The sequence below is a fragment of the Chamaea fasciata genome, unplaced genomic scaffold (assembly GCF_029207755.1).
Source record: "Chamaea fasciata isolate MVZ Bird 193981 ecotype frontalis unplaced genomic scaffold, bChaFas1.0.hap1 SCAF_4, whole genome shotgun sequence".
Taxonomy (NCBI): Eukaryota; Metazoa; Chordata; class Aves; order Passeriformes; family Sylviidae; genus Chamaea; species Chamaea fasciata.
In genome coordinates this window covers 36,279,984-36,300,072 of record NW_027094089.1, presented here as the reverse complement: position 1 = coordinate 36,300,072, position 20,089 = coordinate 36,279,984, and the positions used below count along the sequence as shown (strand labels likewise).

The window sequence follows — 20,089 nt, the reverse complement described above, 5'->3', positions numbered from 1 at the left end:
TTTGTGAAGTACTATACAGAGATGGTTGCCATTTATCAGTACCTAGGAAGTGTGTGGCTTGACAGAGAAGCTGTCAAAATGGCATGTGAAAAGAGGCAAATTTTTGGAACTCAGCATCTTCAGTTGCCAGCTCTAGCAGGGGCAGGTGGTTTTGTGTTACAGCTTGATCTTCTTACCTGTTAGATCTGTGCCTTTTATTACTTTAACAGTGCAGGATTCAGCCAATAGTACTTGGGCTGTTATTTTAGGAGGTTTTTTATATAACATGAATTATAATTTCTATGTGTACTTCCAGAACATAATCAGTGTTTCCAACTTGCTAGAATAATATGCAAGGAATATTTCCCAACCCACTCCCTCAAGTTTTTTGGGTTATTAATGGGATTTTGTTGTTTCAGACTTTCTATCATATTAATCATTTGCATCTTTCAAAAGTTTATGTAATGTAGTATTTAAACATGTATGAAAAATAGCTGACAATACTTAACATGGAAAGAAACACAGCTGAGGGTTTTTTTATCTCTTACAATTTTTTGCTTCAGTTTCCAAGGTGGTGTTTCTCAGAAATTATTTGCTGTAAGTCTGTGTATTGTAGGTTTACCTTCTGAACCTTTTTCTTATTTCTTTCTTTGCAAAAATGTTAAGTTAGTTTAATCAGGCATGACTAACCTATATTAATTCATCGTCTGTCAGATGAAGAAACAGCTACTCTTGCAGGTGATAAGACATCTGCCAAAGAAACTCAAATCCCATGGAATTATGAATAGTTTATGTAGTAGTGGAAGGTTTTCTTTGGCTTTATTAATATAGTTTTTGTATATAAACAGAGTATAAATACTTATGTAAACTAATTAATTTTTAGTTTCCTGTGGTTAAAATGAAACAGAAATCAGAGCTTTAGGGTTTATTTTGTCTAACATATTCAACTTGATTGGCTTAATAATTTTAAATGTCATGAAATTTCCAGAGACCCTTAAACATTTAAAATTGTAACTGAACTCTGGTTTTAAAATCTGAGGCAGTAAATATTGTGTTCCTAAATTGCAGTAGTTCATTATTTTTAAGAAAAATATTATTGCAGACTGGAGGCAAACTAAAGTAATGCAGATTTGACTAAGCACATTTTTAGCTGGAAAATAATTCAAATACCTTCAGAGATTTACTTTAATATTAATGTATTACACTTTTACCCCAGTATATATCCTTTAAGTTAGATGTCCAGCAGGCTTCCTTTCTCTTTTCTTTCTCCGGAATATAACTAACGTCCATTCTATTATAAAGATGTATTCAAATGCAAATTGTGATTTAAATTATTGTGTTTTAAATCCATTATCTTTAAATGTGAGCGAGTTCCTACAGAATATATTGTGTTTGTGAAACACCTAAAATGAATATGGCATATAGCTAGTCTTGAATAGAAGGACTCAGTACCATTTATAGGAGCTGCATTTGTGCAGTGGAGTTGGGAGCAAGAAGAGAAACACGCAGTGCAGTAACTTGTTGAAAAGAAGACACGTTTAGGATGTTAAATTAAAGTACTTGGTAAGAAAAATCTATTTTGAGCTCACTTATACATACATATTCCCGGCAATTTGCTGAAGAGCTAACTTGAGGTATGAAGTTTGGGTTTAGCACTTTTAACTTAAATTTGATTTCCCTACTATGTTTGTGTGCATATGGTTTTATTCCCCCTAGTTTGTAATTTCATCTTTTCTAAATTAAACGCTTTAATTTCAGACTTTCTTTTATCCTTCTGTATAATTTACTTCACTTGGTTTGTGATCTCAATAACCACCATTATGGCTTACCACCAATCTTCTATGATTTTTGCCTTTTGTGTCAAAAATACAGATAAAATAGTATTAACACTTACTGGTTTTGTGACTGCATGATTAAAAATACCCCACCTATTCACATCTGGGAATAATTTCAGCTCAATAACTTTAGTGTAATTCATCTCCCACTTATATCTGGAAATTAAAAAGTTCCATACTTGGATTAATGTAATTAATATTTATATCTTTGCAACTTTTTTTGGTATTTCTGTACAGGTAACAATTTATTGCAGAAAATTTGCAGTATTTGTGCTGCAGTTACAATTGGTTTTGCACCATGCTTTCTTGCCCATAATCCACTATCTGTTATTTTACAAGTGTGAGGGTGAAAGGGGAAAGTGCTTTAGTCACATCACTTGCAACTGTTCAGTCCTGAAAGTCCTGTTGCATCTTTCTTAAGTGCTGGGAAGGCACGTAATACAAAGTAGTCCATATGGATTTCAGATGATAACGTCCAGTATGACATACTGCTTCTTCAGATCAAATAAATTCTATTGTCCAAATTCTTGAACTGGTACAGGCTTTCAGTTAAATGTGTAATGTGTTCCTAAGGGCCAAATGTTTAGAATTACTAAGTTTTAGAATTTAAGTTACTTGTCAGTTATTTGACGTTGGCTTTTTTCATAAAATTAAACTTCAGGGTATTTGATGACCCATATAATTACTGTAGTGACCTTTAGACATTATAAAGACAAAAATAAGGAGATTATAATAAAAACTGGAACTTCAGCTTCCTTGCTTCCTTGCATGTCCCTCTTGTTTTTTCTTACTTCAGGAGACCCACAGTGACCTGCTCATTCTCTCCTTTGAATATGCTGGTTTTGTTTCTGTTTGTGCATGACCAACAGTTTCTTTATGTGCTTCCCTTATATTGCTGCCTGCTTGGCATCTCCTTCTGTCTTCTATTTCTGACCTTTCTGTCCCATTGCAGAGTGCCTGATGACATGATTTGTAGGAACAGGGCTTTAGGGACCTATATAAAACAAGATAGGGAAAGAATGGTAACTGTATGCAACTACTGACCGACCCCTTGAGCTGCTGTGCATCTATATTCACAGAATTGTCAGGGTTGGAAGGGACCTGAAAGATCATCTGCTTCCAACTACCCTGTCATAGGCATGAACACCTTCCACTATACCAGGTTGCTCAAAGTCCCATTCAGCCTGGCATTGAACACTTCCAGGGATGGGGCATCCTCAACTTCTCTGGCCAACCTGTTCCAGTGCCTCACCACCCTCACAATCAAGATTTTTATCCTAACATATAATCTAAAGCCACCCACTTTCATTTTGAAGCCATTTCCCCTTGCCCTGTCACTCCCTGCCCTGGTCTCCAGTTCTCCTATAGCCCCTTGAGGTACTAGAGAGGGCTCTGTCTCCCTGTAGCCTTCTCTTCTCCATGCTGAACAGCCTCAACTCTCTCAGCCTGTCTTCAGGTATGGTGAGGTATGGCAAAATTTTCCCCATACCTTACACAGGTAGAGTAAAAAACCATATGGTTTCCATCAGTGAAAGATGGGGAAGTAAGAGGTATCAAGTAAAATTATAGCACTTCTCTCTTATGCATATGCGACTATGGCAGAATACATGACAGGAGCAAAAGTGTTACTACATAGAGATTGAGTAAAAATGCAGATGTAATCATTAGTTATTTTGCTTTCTATATACAAGAGATTGCTAATTTTTTATTATGAACAAGTCAGCATTGAGATATTCAATAGTTTTTTCAGCTACTTAAAAGAGTGGAACAAATAGTGTTGGTGGGAATTTAAAATAAAAAGTTGAAATTGAAAACCAGTGGACATACAGATATGATGCAGATCTTTGCAGTTTTCTGTCTTCCTTGCAAAGTCTATAAAATTTTGACAGGCATAACAAGATCCCATTACTCAGGGGAAACAAAATATCCTTAAATTTAATATAGGAAATAATGTGTTTTATAGCTTCTTTGTCACGTATTACTTATTTCTTATCCTTGCAAGTATTGTGTTTGATTTCTTCTGCACAACTATATTAAATGAAAATATGAGTAGTACTGAGGAGAAAATAAAACCATCTGTTTGAACATGCAGAGTTGAAGTTTTAATAAAATGGAAGTACATTCTTAAAGGCCATATGAACATAATAACCCTAGGACCACAAATGTGTTTTTATTGCAAGGATGACTTTCTCATAAAGATTACAAAAGCATTAAGCTTGTTACTTTTTAAGCGTAAAGTAGGGTGAAAGGTAACAGTATGTAAGTTAATGAGATGTCAGGTGAGCTGACATAATTGCAAAGTGGGTAGTGTGCCGGAAGACCTTCCATCTTTTTAGAGCAGTAGCTTGAAATTGCTTATTAAGCCCAAATTATGAAGATGGGCAGTGAAATCTCCTTATCTACTCTTTGTCATCTTTAAAATATGCCTATTCGAGAATTTCATTGTCTTGTTATTTACTTATTAAACTTTACTTTACAATTTATTTAAATATTTCTTAAACATTAAATTCTTGATGATCTTTTGATTTATATTTTTTAAGACTGTTTTGTCCTAATGAAGTTCTTCCACTTCATCTTTTAAACTGGAATTCTGCAGAGTTTGAAGGGACATGGTTTCTTTCTTGGCAGTTTTTTTTTTTTTCAAAATGTTTTCACAATTAGTGAACACCAGTTAATTACCTTCCTTTGTCTTTTCACAGCATACCTGCATTTTCTTCCTCAGAATGAAGAGAACATTTAACTCACTGTGCTCTCTAATCATTGCATTCTCCTCCCAAGTGTAAAAGATTAAAACTGATTTACTCTATAGTCAGATATTTTGTGAATGTTCAGAAGTCAACTTGACATTTTTAACTGCAGTTTTCTCTTTAATAATAAAAAATCACAAAATCTGAGGGACGGTTATGACAGAAGTCTCTCTTTTACTTCAGAACATGGGCCTGCATGGAGAAGACTGTGTAGGACTATGGCAGAGAAGAGATAAAGACATTAAAAAATGTCTTTAAAATATGGTCCTGCAGAATTGATTCAAAGACAGTTGTTACATGAGCCTTTAAATATGTGCATCTGCCATCATTAATCACAAGTTAACGAGATGGTCTTGACTGATTCTTGTCAAGACAACCTCTTCTGTCATAAAAATTGTACAGTAAAAAGTCAAAATTACTTTAGTCACAATCATTTGTTTTGAAAAATAATGTAGGTGGTTAAATTAGGGTGGAGTGTCATGCCCACAAGATGGTTGTAAGATGCTATATTAAAATAGTAATGTCCTTTTCACTGAGGCTTAGTCTAACAATTTTTATAAACCCCTCAATTGTCAATCAATGGGCCACTGTGTCTACTGAGTTTTTGAAGAACATACCTTTCAGTCATTTTACAGTACTTTTCACTGCCTTTACTGAACAGAGCAAGGCAATGAATATATTCTGGTCTATATGACGTAGAGAAAATAAGGGTGGTTACGACCCAGTCCTACTTCTTAATTAGAAATCTAGCACATACTGCCCATAGATATTGTGGACTGTTTGAAATTAGATCAGTTACTGGTCTCAGATTTTCCAGAAGAGTTTACTTTGCCTCAGTAGATTCACACACTGATCATCCTCTGGCTAAGAACCAGATCTTTGTACATTAGCACAAGGGACAGTGTACTGATTTTCTGTTCACGTGCTGGGAAATTCACCCATTTTTGTAACACAGAAATTACATGTTCTGTTATGCACCATACTATCAGCTCATTCATAAAGAAGTGTTTTAATTGTGTAATCTCAGCTCAGTGAGTGGGAACTTGTGTCATTATTGACAGTTTACATGATTAATCCTTCTTTTGTATATTAGTCTTTCTACAAAATACTTGTTTAAAACTTATGAATTTTGAAAAATTTCTCAAGAAGTTTTTTTAAATGGCAGTGTCTGCCCTCTTTTCTGTCTGTCTAGATTTATATTTGATGTTTATATTCTGTGGAAAAGTAATCATGAGAACTTTGTGGTGGCTTTGCTTAAATAGGGTTTTGAAATACAAAGGCATAGGAAGCAAAACTAAGAGTCTTGGCTCCAGCTTTTTTTTTTTAATCTTATTTGAACAAATTAGAACTGGCTCTGTTATATCTTGGAGTAAGGGAAACAGAAGTGACACAGGCATTTAAATCTATTTTTAAATGAAATACATAGTGTCTTAAATCATGCATATTATTTCCTACAGAAAGGAATGATCAACACATGGTAGAAATTACTGATTGGTTGAAGGTTCCTAACAATGTAATTTGAGTAGAGTAGTTCCAATGTAATGAACCAATCTATGAGAGACCCAGTCTCTGTGAATGTAGATGCAGGAGCACTGAAATTCAGCTAGCAGACATTTTTACATTTGCAGGCATTAAAGAAATGTAAGCCACATTAAAATAAATATGCTGAATACTGTGTTTTCAAGTATGCATTAGAATTGTTTTTTATCAGCTAAGTGTTATAGAATGGGATGCAGGGAAACACATGCAAGTCCTGTCAAAGTTAGAATTCATGAGAAGGTTTGACAGACCTGGCAGTTCTTAATTTTGCTTTCAGCAAAGGCTGAGGAAGATCAACTTCTAGAGTTCTTCAAGGACTCCAGTTTCAGTGTAGGTGCCATTTTCAGTTATTTTCAGCAGGCGCTCTTAGTTTTTATGCTTTCTTAAAACATTCTACTTTAGTGTTTTGTGTGAGTGTGAAGACTTCAGAGAATGTGATAATTCCATCAGCCCACAGTGTAGGCATGAAAAATCAAAAAATGTGTGTGGAATCAGCTTATGTCATTGGCAAAGCCAAAATATTGTTTCAGATCTCTGACAAATATTACTAAGAGCATAATTTTGTCATAGAATAGTTCTTGCAGTTTTTGAAAATAACTTTTTGGTAATAGTTACTACTTCAGAAGAAATTATCAATTGTAGAATAGCACCTAAAATGCCACTCTTAACTCCAATTGCATCTGTTGTCCATCTACAAATTTTAAAGTCATTTTTAGTTGAAGAGATGTTTAAAAAATGTCTGCTATTTCAGTATTTTGATAATTATCAAAAAGTTATTGGATGTCAGATGCTAAATTCCTTAAATGGACCTGTCAGTTAATTAGTTCTAGTACAGAAACTATATAATTTGTTTACATTTGAATAGTTTAAAGTGTCACTGTCTACCAGGAACTGAAGTGTATGATAGGAATGTCTTGTAATTTATTAGAGGCTATGCATGTTTTTGAGAATTAAGGAGGAGGTTGAGTCTCTGGTTCAGAGCAAACTGAAATAGGTATTAGTGTATAAAGTAATTTTCTTGAACATGATTGCCAGGCACTTCATCTTCAGAGTGCTTCAGGAAGTCTCTGTAGTTTGTTCCTCATGGTTGTAAAGGAGCTGTATGCTGTCAAGGAGTCAGATTTGTGAGATTATTTGTTTAAGATGACAACATAAATTTGAAGTCAGACTGTGATTTGATGTTCTTGTTCTTCATCCTGTGTTTCCGGCACTGGTCTATCCTTTTGTTCATCAGTTGGTCAGTAAACATGATTTGCAATTAAAGATTTCATATTTGTGGACCTACCCTTGCAATGTTGACAGAAGGACTTTAGGATTTAGTAGCAAACATCTAGCAACCTGACATGGAATCAGCCTTCCCTATGAAGTCAAAACTGATCTCATTCTGCTGGGAAGACATTATGGAATGGATTTTAATCAATAAAATAATTAAAATATATTTTTTAAATTAATCAATTTATATTTTAATCAGTTTCATGTGTAGCAAATCTTTTTCTAAGTGTAATCTTTTTCAATGTAATTTTCACTGAGGTTGTTTAATAGCTGGCCGTGACATCTCTGTGACAGACACACTCAATTAAATATATGCAAATTTATGCATGCTTATCATGTTTATACATAAGTTGAGATCCCTTACTTCACTGCTTTTATTTTTTTTTTGCCACATACAGTATCGATGTATACTATAAGCATTTATGAAAGTCACACGGTAATGGACATGCCTAAAAAGAAAATGTTTACTATTTTTAGATCTGTGACCTTTTTTTCTTAAAGGGACAAAAATTGCCAGTGTATAGTTTCTTTGTGAAGGCTGCTTGACCAGATTATCCTAGAACTCCTGGGTCTCACTGCACATAACAGGCAGCTGCAGAGCAAGACAAGTGTTTAAAAAACCTTAACCACTCAGATAACAGTTTATATCACTAATAGTTCTTTCTACATCTGTCAGTTTCAATCAGCAGAGAGCACGTGTGATCAGTATATCTGATAAACTTGTCAATGCCTTTTTAATGCAGGATTCCCCAATCTATTCTATTCAACTCTACTGTCTCCTTTTTCACCATTTCAAGTAGAATCCTGATGAGACAGAGGTACAGGCAGCTGTGTGTAGGTAGCTCAGGCTACAACTAATTTGTGCAGAAAAAAATTAAATCAGGAGGTAAATTATTTCATGATTGCTCATTCCCAACAGAGTTGGGCATCATTCTGAAGAAAATATCAAATAATTGGTTTCAGATCATGTCAGACACATGCAATTCCCTTCTCTAATGGCTATGTGAGGTAGGACTAGGCCTCAGGGGTCACCAAAGAACTGAAAATAGCTTAGTGCCAGGCGCAGCAATAGAGAGACAGAGCACATAGGAAATGAAGTGGCAATAAATGCAATCTATAGGGGAAATGTGCTTCAGTTGGAATTTAATGTATTGGCTTAGAATCTGGCGGTAAGCCATGCAACAATTGTTTACATTTCTGTCAGCATCTGCATCTGTTCTGCTTTGTAAATGGCACTTATCTTTGAGTGAGTAAATGGTGGAATCAATAACAACTGTTAAGGAATTTCCGTGTTTTTTTTTTTCATATTCCATAAAAAATTCACGCTACAAACAATGTAGCCTTAGATTAATAGGAAACAGATATTAACAAGGTCAAAGGGATTTGTTTACGAACATTTTATAGCTTCTTGGGTTTGCAGTAATTGTATCCATGTGACTTGAATGTATCTTGTAACATATACAAATTAAACTGTTAAAAAATGCTAGCTTGCAGTAATGAAGATGATTTTTTATAATTATCTTAAGTACTGTGTATAGAAAACTGCTGGCACTGTTTGTAATAATTTAGTTCTGTGTAATACCATGTATTACATCTGCTGTGCAGAAATACTAAGTTGCTTTTTACAGTATAAGCGAATTAGCGATTATATCCAGCAATACCAATTATTTAAACCTAGAACTTGCATTAAAAATTGTATACCAACACTCAATTGGAGAAAACTGTGAGCAAATGTCCCTAAAAATGGAATATATCTTTACTGAATGCAAATGAAAGAATAATACAACCTATATACAAGTTCTGTTTAGGAGATAGTGTGCAGATGAATGCTGTCATAAATGCAAGATTGTTATAATAGTTACAGCGTCACTTAAAAGTTAATATCACTGAGACCTGAGGAACATTATTGTTAATGGAATTTATGTATATAACTCCCTGTGCATGTCTTTTGAAAATATACCTCTTGGAATACCCCTATACACAGTGACTGTCAGCAGCTGAGTTTGTTTTGCTTTATTAAGCTATTTCTTTTTGGATTTAGCAAAATGGTAATTCCGTTTATTATGTATGCAGGTTGTAATTAGATTATAAATTTAATATTGCACTTCTTATTTTTTTTATTTTCTTCCTTATATAGCTTTATTGAATGAAATTCCTGGCATTGCCTACTTGTGTCCATAGTAGAACAATATTGTAGATCTGTCTTACATGAAATCAAGCCTTAGAAGTGGGGACAGATGAATGATATTCATTGTACTGTGTATTGGGAAGATATTTTATACTATAATTGTTTAAGAGGGTTTTAGATCCTTGGTTCCTGCTGAGGGAGAAATCCCCACTGTAATCACTGAAGAAAACAGTCATCAGGTTGCTTTCCAAGGATTCCACCATGAATCTCAGAAGCAGTTTAGCCATGTGGCTCTGTAGAGTGCATAGTAAAGGCTAATTAATTTGAGAGCAACATTGTCATAATGTATTAATTCTTTATCATTTAGAGCCAGCTCACCTCTGATGCAGGTATTTCTGTGCCACACTTTACTGTGTCGCATGCCTGGATGTATTGAAATTATCAGAATTAGGCACTCAGTTTTTCAGATGTTGTGAATCCAAAATTCTTTAAAAGATTTGAGGTGGCATGCTTATTCAAAAAAATAGAGAAAATAATAACAAAAGTAACATTTAGCTTATGGATCTCATTCGTACATGTTGTCTTATGCCTTTAGAGATTTTAAGTGCCTCCAGGTTATAACCAAGGGAGTTGGAACACTTTTTAGTGGTTTCGAGAGCAACAGCTTTGAGGAAAGTATCACTTTTGAAACTTGCTGTAAAATCACAAGTTAGCAGATATACACAGGTCATCTAGATCTAGCTCAGCCTTATTTCTCATGCGTCTTCCTTTTCAGAGATGAGGGAAAACCTTTAAAAGTACTAAGATAAAGGCAGATATCTTGCTACTGAATTTAAGTACTTAGGAGAAGGTCAGGTACAATAATCAAGTGCCTTATAGAATGCCTTTCACTTTATGTGGCTTGGAAAATACTTTAATTAACTTATTAGCTGCCTGAGAATTCATATGGGCACCTCTCAACTTCATCACTGGTGAAGTGAAATTCTATGATACCATCTGTCCAGCTACATCCAGCCAAATGGTCTCTGGTTAAATGGACAGCTTTATTCTTTGACAAGGGTGGCATGTCCTTCAGATCTTACGAAAATTTCTTCAGCTTCAATACATGCTGCTAAAATAAAAGGCCAAACCTGGAAATAGTACCCCTAGTTTCTCCAGTGCTGTATAACTGCATCAGCTGCCTTGGCACCAACACAAATTCCACAAATTGATAGACATCCAGTATTAGTTTTACTTGGGCCTTCTTTTTCTATAAGGAAAGCTCTCTAAGAGTAACCTTGGCTGTGTTGACAGATTTCTGGTGCCTTTTTTTTCTATAGTTGGGGTAGTAAATCAGCATGCCTGAAGAAATTAAATAGCCTTTAGGTTTCCTCTGTCTCTGTGTGGTAGGAACTCAAGAGTACAGATGATCTAAATGTAGCGATGTTTATAGCATGAAAGTTTTGAGCTTATTCCTTTGCTTCATTCCAGTTTTGTGTGATGAACCATCAATATTTATTTACTTGCTGCAAATAAATGCAGTGCAGGTTCAAGTTAATTTAAGTCATTTTTTGTCTTCTCCCTCCTATTCCCCAGAAAGAACTGCAGTCTAGATATCAGAAACCTCTACACTTCCTCGTTTTTCCTCTTAGCTAAACAGTTATGCTGTCTTCCATGAAGTGGAAAGACAGTTTCCCAGTTTTTCTGAAGTTTTTGTCAGGGAACTCAAGTTCCTTAAGACCTATGCACCAGAGCCTTCTGTGTGCTAGTGAGCCTGAAGGCCCTGACCAGCCTTTTCAGGGACCTACACTGCAGCCTGTCCAGGAGATCTATTTCAGCTGCACCTAGGTCCTCAGTCCCTGCTTCAGCTTCAGGTGTCTTGATGTTCATCTCCCCCAGAGCTGTGGATCCCCTTGATTCAAGTTTCCTGGCTTGAGCTTGAACCTGCCTTATCACCGTGGTTCCACTGAGTGGTCACTGAACTGTGCCTGATTTATTGTTACCTTCACCAGACCCGATTCAGACTCAAAAGGATGAATTAGCTTCCTGACTCGACCTCAGATTTGTGTCATCACCATGATGTTGGCTGATGATCTGGACTCTTGGTTGAAACCTGTCATTTTAGGGTCTGCCTTGCTTAGGATCTGCAGGATGGGGCTCTGGCTGGCAAGGAGACTGTCCTGCTGCCTGAATTATCATGCTTGACTCCCTGTTCCTCGAGTAGCAGCCAGACTTCAGTGGTCCCTTCAAACCCTGTACTTGGTTTGAATCTTTTCTGCTGTAGCTAATGATAGCTCATTTTCCTGAGTTAGGATATTTCTGCTACCAGTTTCAGCCTCCAGAGAAGTTTAGGAATCATCAGCATAGGCACTGGTTTTGTACAGCAGTATTAATGTGATTTTTGTTTTGCAGAGATGGAAGCCAGGAGCTATGTTCAGGAGCTCAGAACCTATTCTTACTTCTGTGTTTGTTCATGTCCTGATCTCAACTTTTTTGAGAAATATTTGCAAAATCAGCTCATTGGCACAGTGACAAAAGCTGTAGAATGTGCTTCACCTCTCCATAGCCTCTTTACGAGCCTTTCTGTACCTTTTCAGAAATTCTTCTCTCTAGGTATTGCTTTAACAGGAAGCCAACATGTCCTGTTGTTAGAAGGTGCTATAGAAGTCCCGCTGATGTTTGTCCATGTGGAGATATGTTTTCTTCATGACAATCTTCTACGAGATTTATAAACCTGTTTTGAGACGTTCTCTATGTCATCGCATTGGCTTCTTAGCTCTTGGCTGTTACGCAGTTCTTAAAGGTTTCTGTCCTGTGGTTGTCCAATCAGAAAAATGTCAGAAAAGAAGTGCCTTTTCATTCTACTCTGCAAAAAAATGGATGGTAATGTTCTTGTTAAAGCAGGATGGTCAGTGGTCTTCAAAATTAAATGCTGCCATCAGTATTTTAAACCTTAATGATCTGGATTTGTAAAATGCCTTTGATTCAAGCTTTGGATGCTCAGGTGTGTGCACACTGAGCATTAAATAAGTGAGTTGTCATTTCTGAGAAATAATAAAACTGAAATATATTCTGAATGATCATTAAAAGTTTTTACTTTTTCTGAGTTTGGTAATGTATTCTAAAAATAACATTACTGTGGTATACCTTTGTCTTCTATGTCCACTATCTTTCGGTCTAATAAGGACAATATCATTTGAGGCAATCAAATAAGTGGATGGTTTCCTTGTTCCTCAGTAGATGGGGCAGAAGCATCACAAGGTTTTCAAATTATAGGAGGCAGAACTAATGTTCTCTTCATTTTTGTGATGTGTTTTGTGGTTCTTACATTGCAGGGTTAGGAAGCCTTTTCATGTCAATTAAATTCAGATTATATTCTCTAGTTTTCAGGTAAGGAGTAAAATCCTCTGAATAGCAGAACGTGATTTTTTGTAGGTTTAAGGCTGAAAATTTGAAATCCAGTGATAAATTTGTTATTTACTCATTATTCAGGGAGTAAAGATATTAACAGAGGCAGTTATGCATAGCACTTTGGACATTCTTAGAAATGCAAGGGACTAACATGAATACATCTGTTTGGAACTTTGAGGAAATTCAGATGTGGATGCCATACCTGCTGTCCAGTCTCTAAGACTGCGAAACTGGAATAGCAAATTACAGAATTAGTATTCAGTGTTCAGCTCTGCTACTTAGATCTATGTCTGTTTAAAAGTGATTTGTAAATGCCTAAAAAAATTTAGAAACTTTGAGGGAAAAGGAAGGTACGAAGTACTTAAAATTTGCAAAGGTAACAAAGATTTAACACATAGAAGTACATTTCAATCAATTTCTTTTTGTTTTCATTTTTCAGAGCTTCCCTTTCAAACTACTCTGGCTCTCCCTCTTAAACTTTCTAGATTAACTGTTGTGCTGATGCTACATCTGCAACTGAACTGCATAGGAACATGGTATCAGCTCACCACAACTTGCATAGAAGTGCAAATTCGTTACATTTAAAGCCATTTTAAAATTAAAGTACTTAAACCCATGTGGTTTGGTAATACTAAATTGGAAACGTCTCACAGTCATTTATAGTCTGACTGTGCTGAAATCAGAGTTCCCTGGTTGATGTGACATGATTACATGTTATGAGTGCATGTGTTAACCTTTCAAAATAAAATGTTCAGTTTCTTCTTTTAAATACCAAATGCTTATAGTTATAATACTTGCTGATATTTGCTCAGTGACAGTCTCACTTGTTTTCAAACCCCACATATTTAAAGTTGCTGAGTGTTAGATTGTTTCTTTCACTCAAATGTCATTTTCATCAACTGTATTGTGCTAGCAGATTGTTAAACAGACAAGGTGACTTGCAGAGTGACAAGTGATGTGATGTCCCAAACCATTAAAATACAGTAATGATGTGATTTTTTTCCCTTTTCGCTTTTGCAACACAGTGGGTTTTCTGTAAAACACAGGTGAGAAATTTCTGAGTAGATCCATTGCGTGGAAAAAGATCCTAGTTAATGAATGACAAATCCTGGAATTCAACTGGAGCTTCACAGATAATTGAGAAGTGCAGGAGACTTAGGAAAAAATAATGTAATGGTATTTTATAATGAGAAAAAGATACATTATGTTATAAGAAAAATTTAATTGCTTGATATATTATACTGTCTTACATAATCAGTTATGCAGGATCTTTTTTCTTTTCAGCTGTAATAAAAGGTGTTTTATAATTTTACTTGAATAGCCTCCCAGGAATACCACAGGAAAGGACGAAACTTCTGCTTAACCTTGTATCAACTGAAATGTCTTTCTCAACTTATCAAACTCTTTTTATTAATGGAGGAAAAAGTTGAAGAGCTCTCTACAGAAATTCTGCTCCTTCCTTCATTTACAGAGAGGAATAAGAATGTTCAAGGTAATGAATGATTGTCTTGATTTATTGGTTTACTTTGTGCAAAAGAATAATTTTAGACTATTTTTACCATTAATTACCTAACATATGTCATCATTTTTTTTCAAATAAATGTGTTACCATACCCACTGAAAAAGCTTTTGAAATGTGTGGATTTACATTTGAGCACAGTGATAGTAGAAAAGAACTGATTACTGTGTATAAAAGATGTGATGTACTAACTGTAGATATTGATGAAGAGCCACAATGAAAAACTATCAAACACTGTAACAACATATCTCCTACTGGATTCTCTATAAAATACTGAATCTCACATAGGACACCACAATACTTGAAGTCTGAATTCTTTGAAACTGACTTTTTCTGAACTTGTCTTTGAAAGCTGCCCTTTTCAAGAGGGAAAAGCACTGACTTTAATATCAGTTTAGTTGCTCTTAATGTACATGAAACTACCTGCCAAAGGATATAGTCCTTGTTTAACCTTTATTTCTCACACTTACTCTTATGTACTATGTTTACTAGCGTGCATATCCCACTGGCTTCAGCGGTTGTGTTACAGAAGGGGCTCTACATCAGTAAGGTGATCAAGCCTCAGGTTTGCATTTACTATAGGTTCCAAGCTCACTCTTTTTTTCATCTAACTGTGTTCAGAAGAATCTGGTATCGTGAAAATTCAGATGAATAACACCTTCCAGGAGTATGCTCATAAATGTTCTTCTACTCTGCTGCTTCTGCCAGTAGAGACTCCAAGTCATGAGAGAGAAGTGGTTTCAAGAGCTTTGATTCTATTGCAGGAAAAGATCAGACCAGAAATGAGGCCAGGCTGCTCAGGGAGAGGGGATAGGTGAAGTTAAATGTTCACTATCTCTACAGTCAAGCCGCAGGCTGAGGAGAAAGGTCTTTTGGGAATAATGTAGTCTCAGAATACTAAATTGACGAAAATAAAAATATTTAATAAAAAGAGTTCCAAGGCACACATTTTGTTGATGTATTCTTCACCTGTAATACAGACCCTCCAAAGTAAAGAAATACAGGTTAACCTATATATTTTTAGAATGTACATCAAAGCTCTAATAAAGCGTGACTTCAAATTCCATTTTTGCTACTGACATCAATGTATTTCTGCCTCCTTTAGTAACTCAGTTTTACTAATTCTCAAGAAATGTTAAGCTACTGTATATTATGATTTATGTTTTATGGCCTTGATTCTACAAAGAGGTGTTAGAGTAAACTTGTGGAGTATTCCTCATGTGTTGGACAGGGTATACATTCAGTAAGGGCAATGGTAAATGTACTTTTTATTACTGTATTATGTGAGAAAGTGTAAAAAAATTTCAGAAAGTCTTGAATGGAAAATTTATTTGATATTTATGTGACTATATTCTAGAGGCATATGATCTCCAGTAATTCAGAGAACTTAAAGATTTCAACATTAGCAAGAAATATTTTACTAAAAATTATCCTACAGGCATTTTTCCAAGCTTAATTACATCTAGAACTGTTTTTCCAAAGAGTGTTAAGCCTCCTTCTTTGAGAAATAATCTTTCAGAGTAATCATGTCTATAGGAAGTTGGTTCTTAATTGGTATCTCTACTTAATCAAATTTGAATGGGAAATATTTTTAGATCTTGTAGGAGGCAGTCTTGTGGGTAGAAGGGACATTCTAAAAAATCATAGAATTCATTTTACCCTGGAAAGTAAATGAGAGTAAATATTTTTGGGTGCTTTTAGTGAACTCTTCAGACATACTTCTGGCTTTAGAGTTGCTGTTTTTATCAGGTGGTTCCATTCACAAGACTTTGCTCAGTGTTATGTTTATAGTTAGTTTGTGAGAAGATGACATGCAGAGAATTTTTTAGCAAGAGGTCTGACTAGAAGAAAGGTTTATTGGTGTTTTTTTAATTTCGTATTGTTGGAAATCTCAATTGTAGTGAAGTGAAAGATGATTTGATGTGGGAGAATGAAAGCTATGTTCCCAGTAGTTCCAGGTTGTGTTAAGTACCAAAAGGGATTTAAGATTTCCTCTGTTAATGTCCTATATTGGGTAGATAATCTAGTTTTTTTCACTGATGACGGCTGAGTTTTTTGATAAGACGGATTGGTTAGAATCCTTGATTTATTTTCATGAGAACACATTATAATATGTGACTATACAATATAACACCCATCTTCTGTACTTATTTAGAAACTTTATTACTAGAAATCTTGTTTAATTTGACAGAGTCAAGGGTGTAGATATGTCTGAAGCAGCTTTAAGTTAACTTGGGTACGAAGGTCAAGTTTATAGTGCAGCACAGGCTACAGAACCAGCCTGAGAAGCAGAGCAAAATAGCCCAGGTTGGTGTGTGCTGATGGTGCTAGACAGTTACCCATACTTTTCAGTGAGTTAAAGCTAGGTTGGGTACATCCAGAATACCCTCAGTCTCTGCAGTGAGGGATATCTGAAGTGTCAGTGCTCTCCAAGTAGTACTACTGTCAAATTAGGGAAAGATAGCCAATTCATAAATGGTAGATGAATGTCCAAGTCACCTAAAGTTTCCATAGACATTGCATAGACAGAAACCTTGTACTTGTTTCCTTTATTTTTTGGTTGCTTTTAGTATTCATGGGAGACTTTTAATCTAGGTAACTCGCACAGCGATGCAACAAAAATAATGGTTTTTTCATGTGTTTGTGTCAAGTGGTGTGTTTATGTGAATAGCTGTTTCAATGTCAATTGATTTTTTGTTTTATATTTCGCAGTACTTCAATTTTGATATTTAGAACATGTATAAAGTTCCATCTGAAACAAAGTAGTTCTTTGGATTGTTCTTATTTTTAAATTTTTTTTTTGTCCCAAAGATGGCATCTGAGTTTTGTCTAAACCAGACGGTTTCTTGGCCCTCATTTTTCCCTAAACCCAGCAATGACAAAGAGCAACGGCTGCATAAATTGGATGTAAGAAGAACACTTAGGGTTTATCACAGAAGAATCAAAGATTTCATATCTTCTGACAGATTGTTTGTAGTCTTAGGGGGTCTTAAGAGGGGTCAAATGGCTTCTAAGAGTTGCTTAGCTAGATGGTTAAGGGATTGTATTAGAGAGGCGTATGTAGTTAAGGGTAAAGAGGCTCCCAGGGTTTGTAAAGCTCATTACACTAGGACTATAGCTGCTTCTTGGGCGGAGAGGTCGAAGGCTTCCACATTGGAAATTTGCAAGGTGGCCACCTGGGCTTCTCTTCATACTTTTTCATTGCATTATTGCTTGGATGTAGTCTCTTCTGCAGATTCTGCTTTAGGTGGGAGGTTGCTTGTGAACCAAAAAAAAGAACAGTGAAGAAAAGAAAGACATGTAGTTCAGAGTTCTAGCTGGCAACAAGACAAGCTTCTTTGCAGCGTGCACAATGGAATCCTATGAAGACCAATTTAGGCCGTTGGAAATAGATGTTAGAGGGAAGTACTGCCTACCAGTGTTCTCTGATGGTAACCCCATGGCAGACAATAGCACCAAAGGAAACAGTGAACCAGAGTGAACTCTGTAGGGAGATGGATGTAGAGAGTTTTTTAGGTGGTATGGATAGGTCTCTGAGTTGAGTTTGAGAGTTCTTTATCTGGCATCTTCTGGAATATATTCAGAATCCTCATTTTCACAAATTACTTTGCCTATTGGAGAAAAGAATTATCTGAATTGCATTTTCCACTCTAACTTCTTTTCACTGTTCTCCATCCAAGTCTTCCTGATTTTATTTTTTTACTTTACCAACAGTAACTTAGTGTTCCTCAGTGAGAAATATGTACACGCCAAGATTTCAGCTTGATTTAAAACTGTATTTGTGTTATCTAAGCCCAGCTTTTTAAAAAAGTATACATATACATTTTATCTACTACCAATGTATTCTTCAAGTTATCCTTTAAATCAAATATAAGGAGAAAATCATACAAAGTTCTTTGACAAACATGGTGTGGTTTTGTTCCACCCCTGAACGTTAGTGTGACTTCTGGGTAAGACTTCTGCTCTGCCTTTCAGAGAAAAGGTATCTGTATTTTTCTGTCATTTACAGGACCTTTATTCACAATGGTACATAACCTCACTTCATTCCACAACAGGCACTTGATTTCATAAAATTAGAGGAGTAACCATCCCCAGTTTTCTCTTGACTATTTAACCCTTTAATCTGCAGGTATCTTGTCATGCCTACTGTGATGAGATAGTCTACTTCTCTATTTACATTCATTTGAAATTCGTGAGATGTTCTGACATCTCACGAGTCTTCAAGGATCACAGGGGTTGTTCTCTTTGAAGCAATCGGGAACGTGTTCATCTACAATCAAGGGTTAAACAGGAGATTTGAGTTTAGAACTCTGCCAAATTGCATTCTCTTTCCATCTTTAAGTTTGATTTTTCTTTCCTCTTGGGTTTTCAGAAGCCTCTTGTTAAGGCTTCTAAAATATCAAAAATATCTAATGTGATTTTATCTGTCTCACTTTTTTCCCCATTCCAGTAAGAAAGATGAACTTTGGACAGATCAGATAATGAATACCAAAAATGGCTTTTTCCAGTGGAGTACTTGAAAACCCTGTGGGCAAAGTTGTCAAGTGCCTAGGTTTACAGGCTCTGGCCCATGGGACTGGGAAGATTTGCAAAGGTCTTTCCTTCACACCTTAAAGAGAAATCTTTAACTCTATATCCATTTCTGGAAAGTGTAATGAAAGGAGCATAGAATCCTCCTTACAGACTTCTTTTGCAAAGTTGCAATATTGCAAAAGTTGCAATTGAAGATTAAAAAAGGTTGTGATTTTTGCTTTGGTCTTAACATAAGATGTTCAAATATTCTTTTATAAATACTCAGCTTCAGTGGATCAATCCAAAGCGAAGATGAATTTACACTAGGAGGGGAGAATGATTTCAGAGGTATATTTTCTGCATCTGGTTTAGTACAGTTTGCTCAGTATAGTACAAAAAGTAAAAGGTCCATTATTGATGACAGAAAGCAAAGGGGTTTTTTGACCCGTATTTAGTCAGGGATTTTTTTATTGTTATTTATATTTCTGGAGGAATGGTTCTTCCTGCTTCTGCAAGATGTAGTATTTCCAGTATGGTTTCAATAAAAGTTCTGACTGAGCTGGCTGAATCCAATTTGTAAGCTACTTTGATAGCACTGATACTTAGCTTATTCACAGATACTGAGTAGTCATACAAAAGCTTTCCTGGATACTTTGGTTTCTATGCTGCATGCAAGGTAATGTCACAATGACTGTTCTTATTACCCTAAATGCTATAAAAATAGGAAAGCTATGGAAATTTATGGAGAAAAATAATTATTAGAACTTCTTATAAGAAAGAAAAATAATTATTAGAACTTCTTATAAGAAATAAAAATAATTATATTTAGAATGCAAGAGGTGCCACTGGTATTCTTCGGTCTTTTTAACCATCATGAAAAAACCAGAAAAATACTGAATTGGAGAAAGAATTAATTAAATTGTAGGTAAAGGGGGCCTAGGCAAACAATTGTTTTGAAGAGAAGATTAATCCCAAACGAGTTTTAATACACACAAGGAAAGCTGGCTGAAAAGTTTTGATTTTAAGTGTAGCACTGGATATAATCTTGTTCTCATTATTTACAATCAAGATTATTGAAGCTGCCTGGCTGGTAAACTAAAGGAAGTACGCAAAGTATGAGCAGTCCATCAAGACTAGATGTTTGTAGAACATCAGTTTCAAGAAAGAT

At 35.5% G+C, this 20,089-nt stretch overlaps 1 protein-coding gene across 1 annotated transcript in view; it reads left to right on the top strand.

Annotated features, from left to right (window-relative positions):
- Positions 1-20,089, top strand: part of KIAA0825 (KIAA0825 ortholog) — a 248,846-nt gene that overhangs the window by 62,235 nt on the left and 166,522 nt on the right. The window contains exon 6 of the mRNA XM_066181288.1: positions 14,212-14,382. Within this exon, the coding sequence (XP_066037385.1) occupies positions 14,212-14,382 (171 nt within the window). The remainder of the gene's footprint in view (positions 1-14,211; positions 14,383-20,089) is intronic.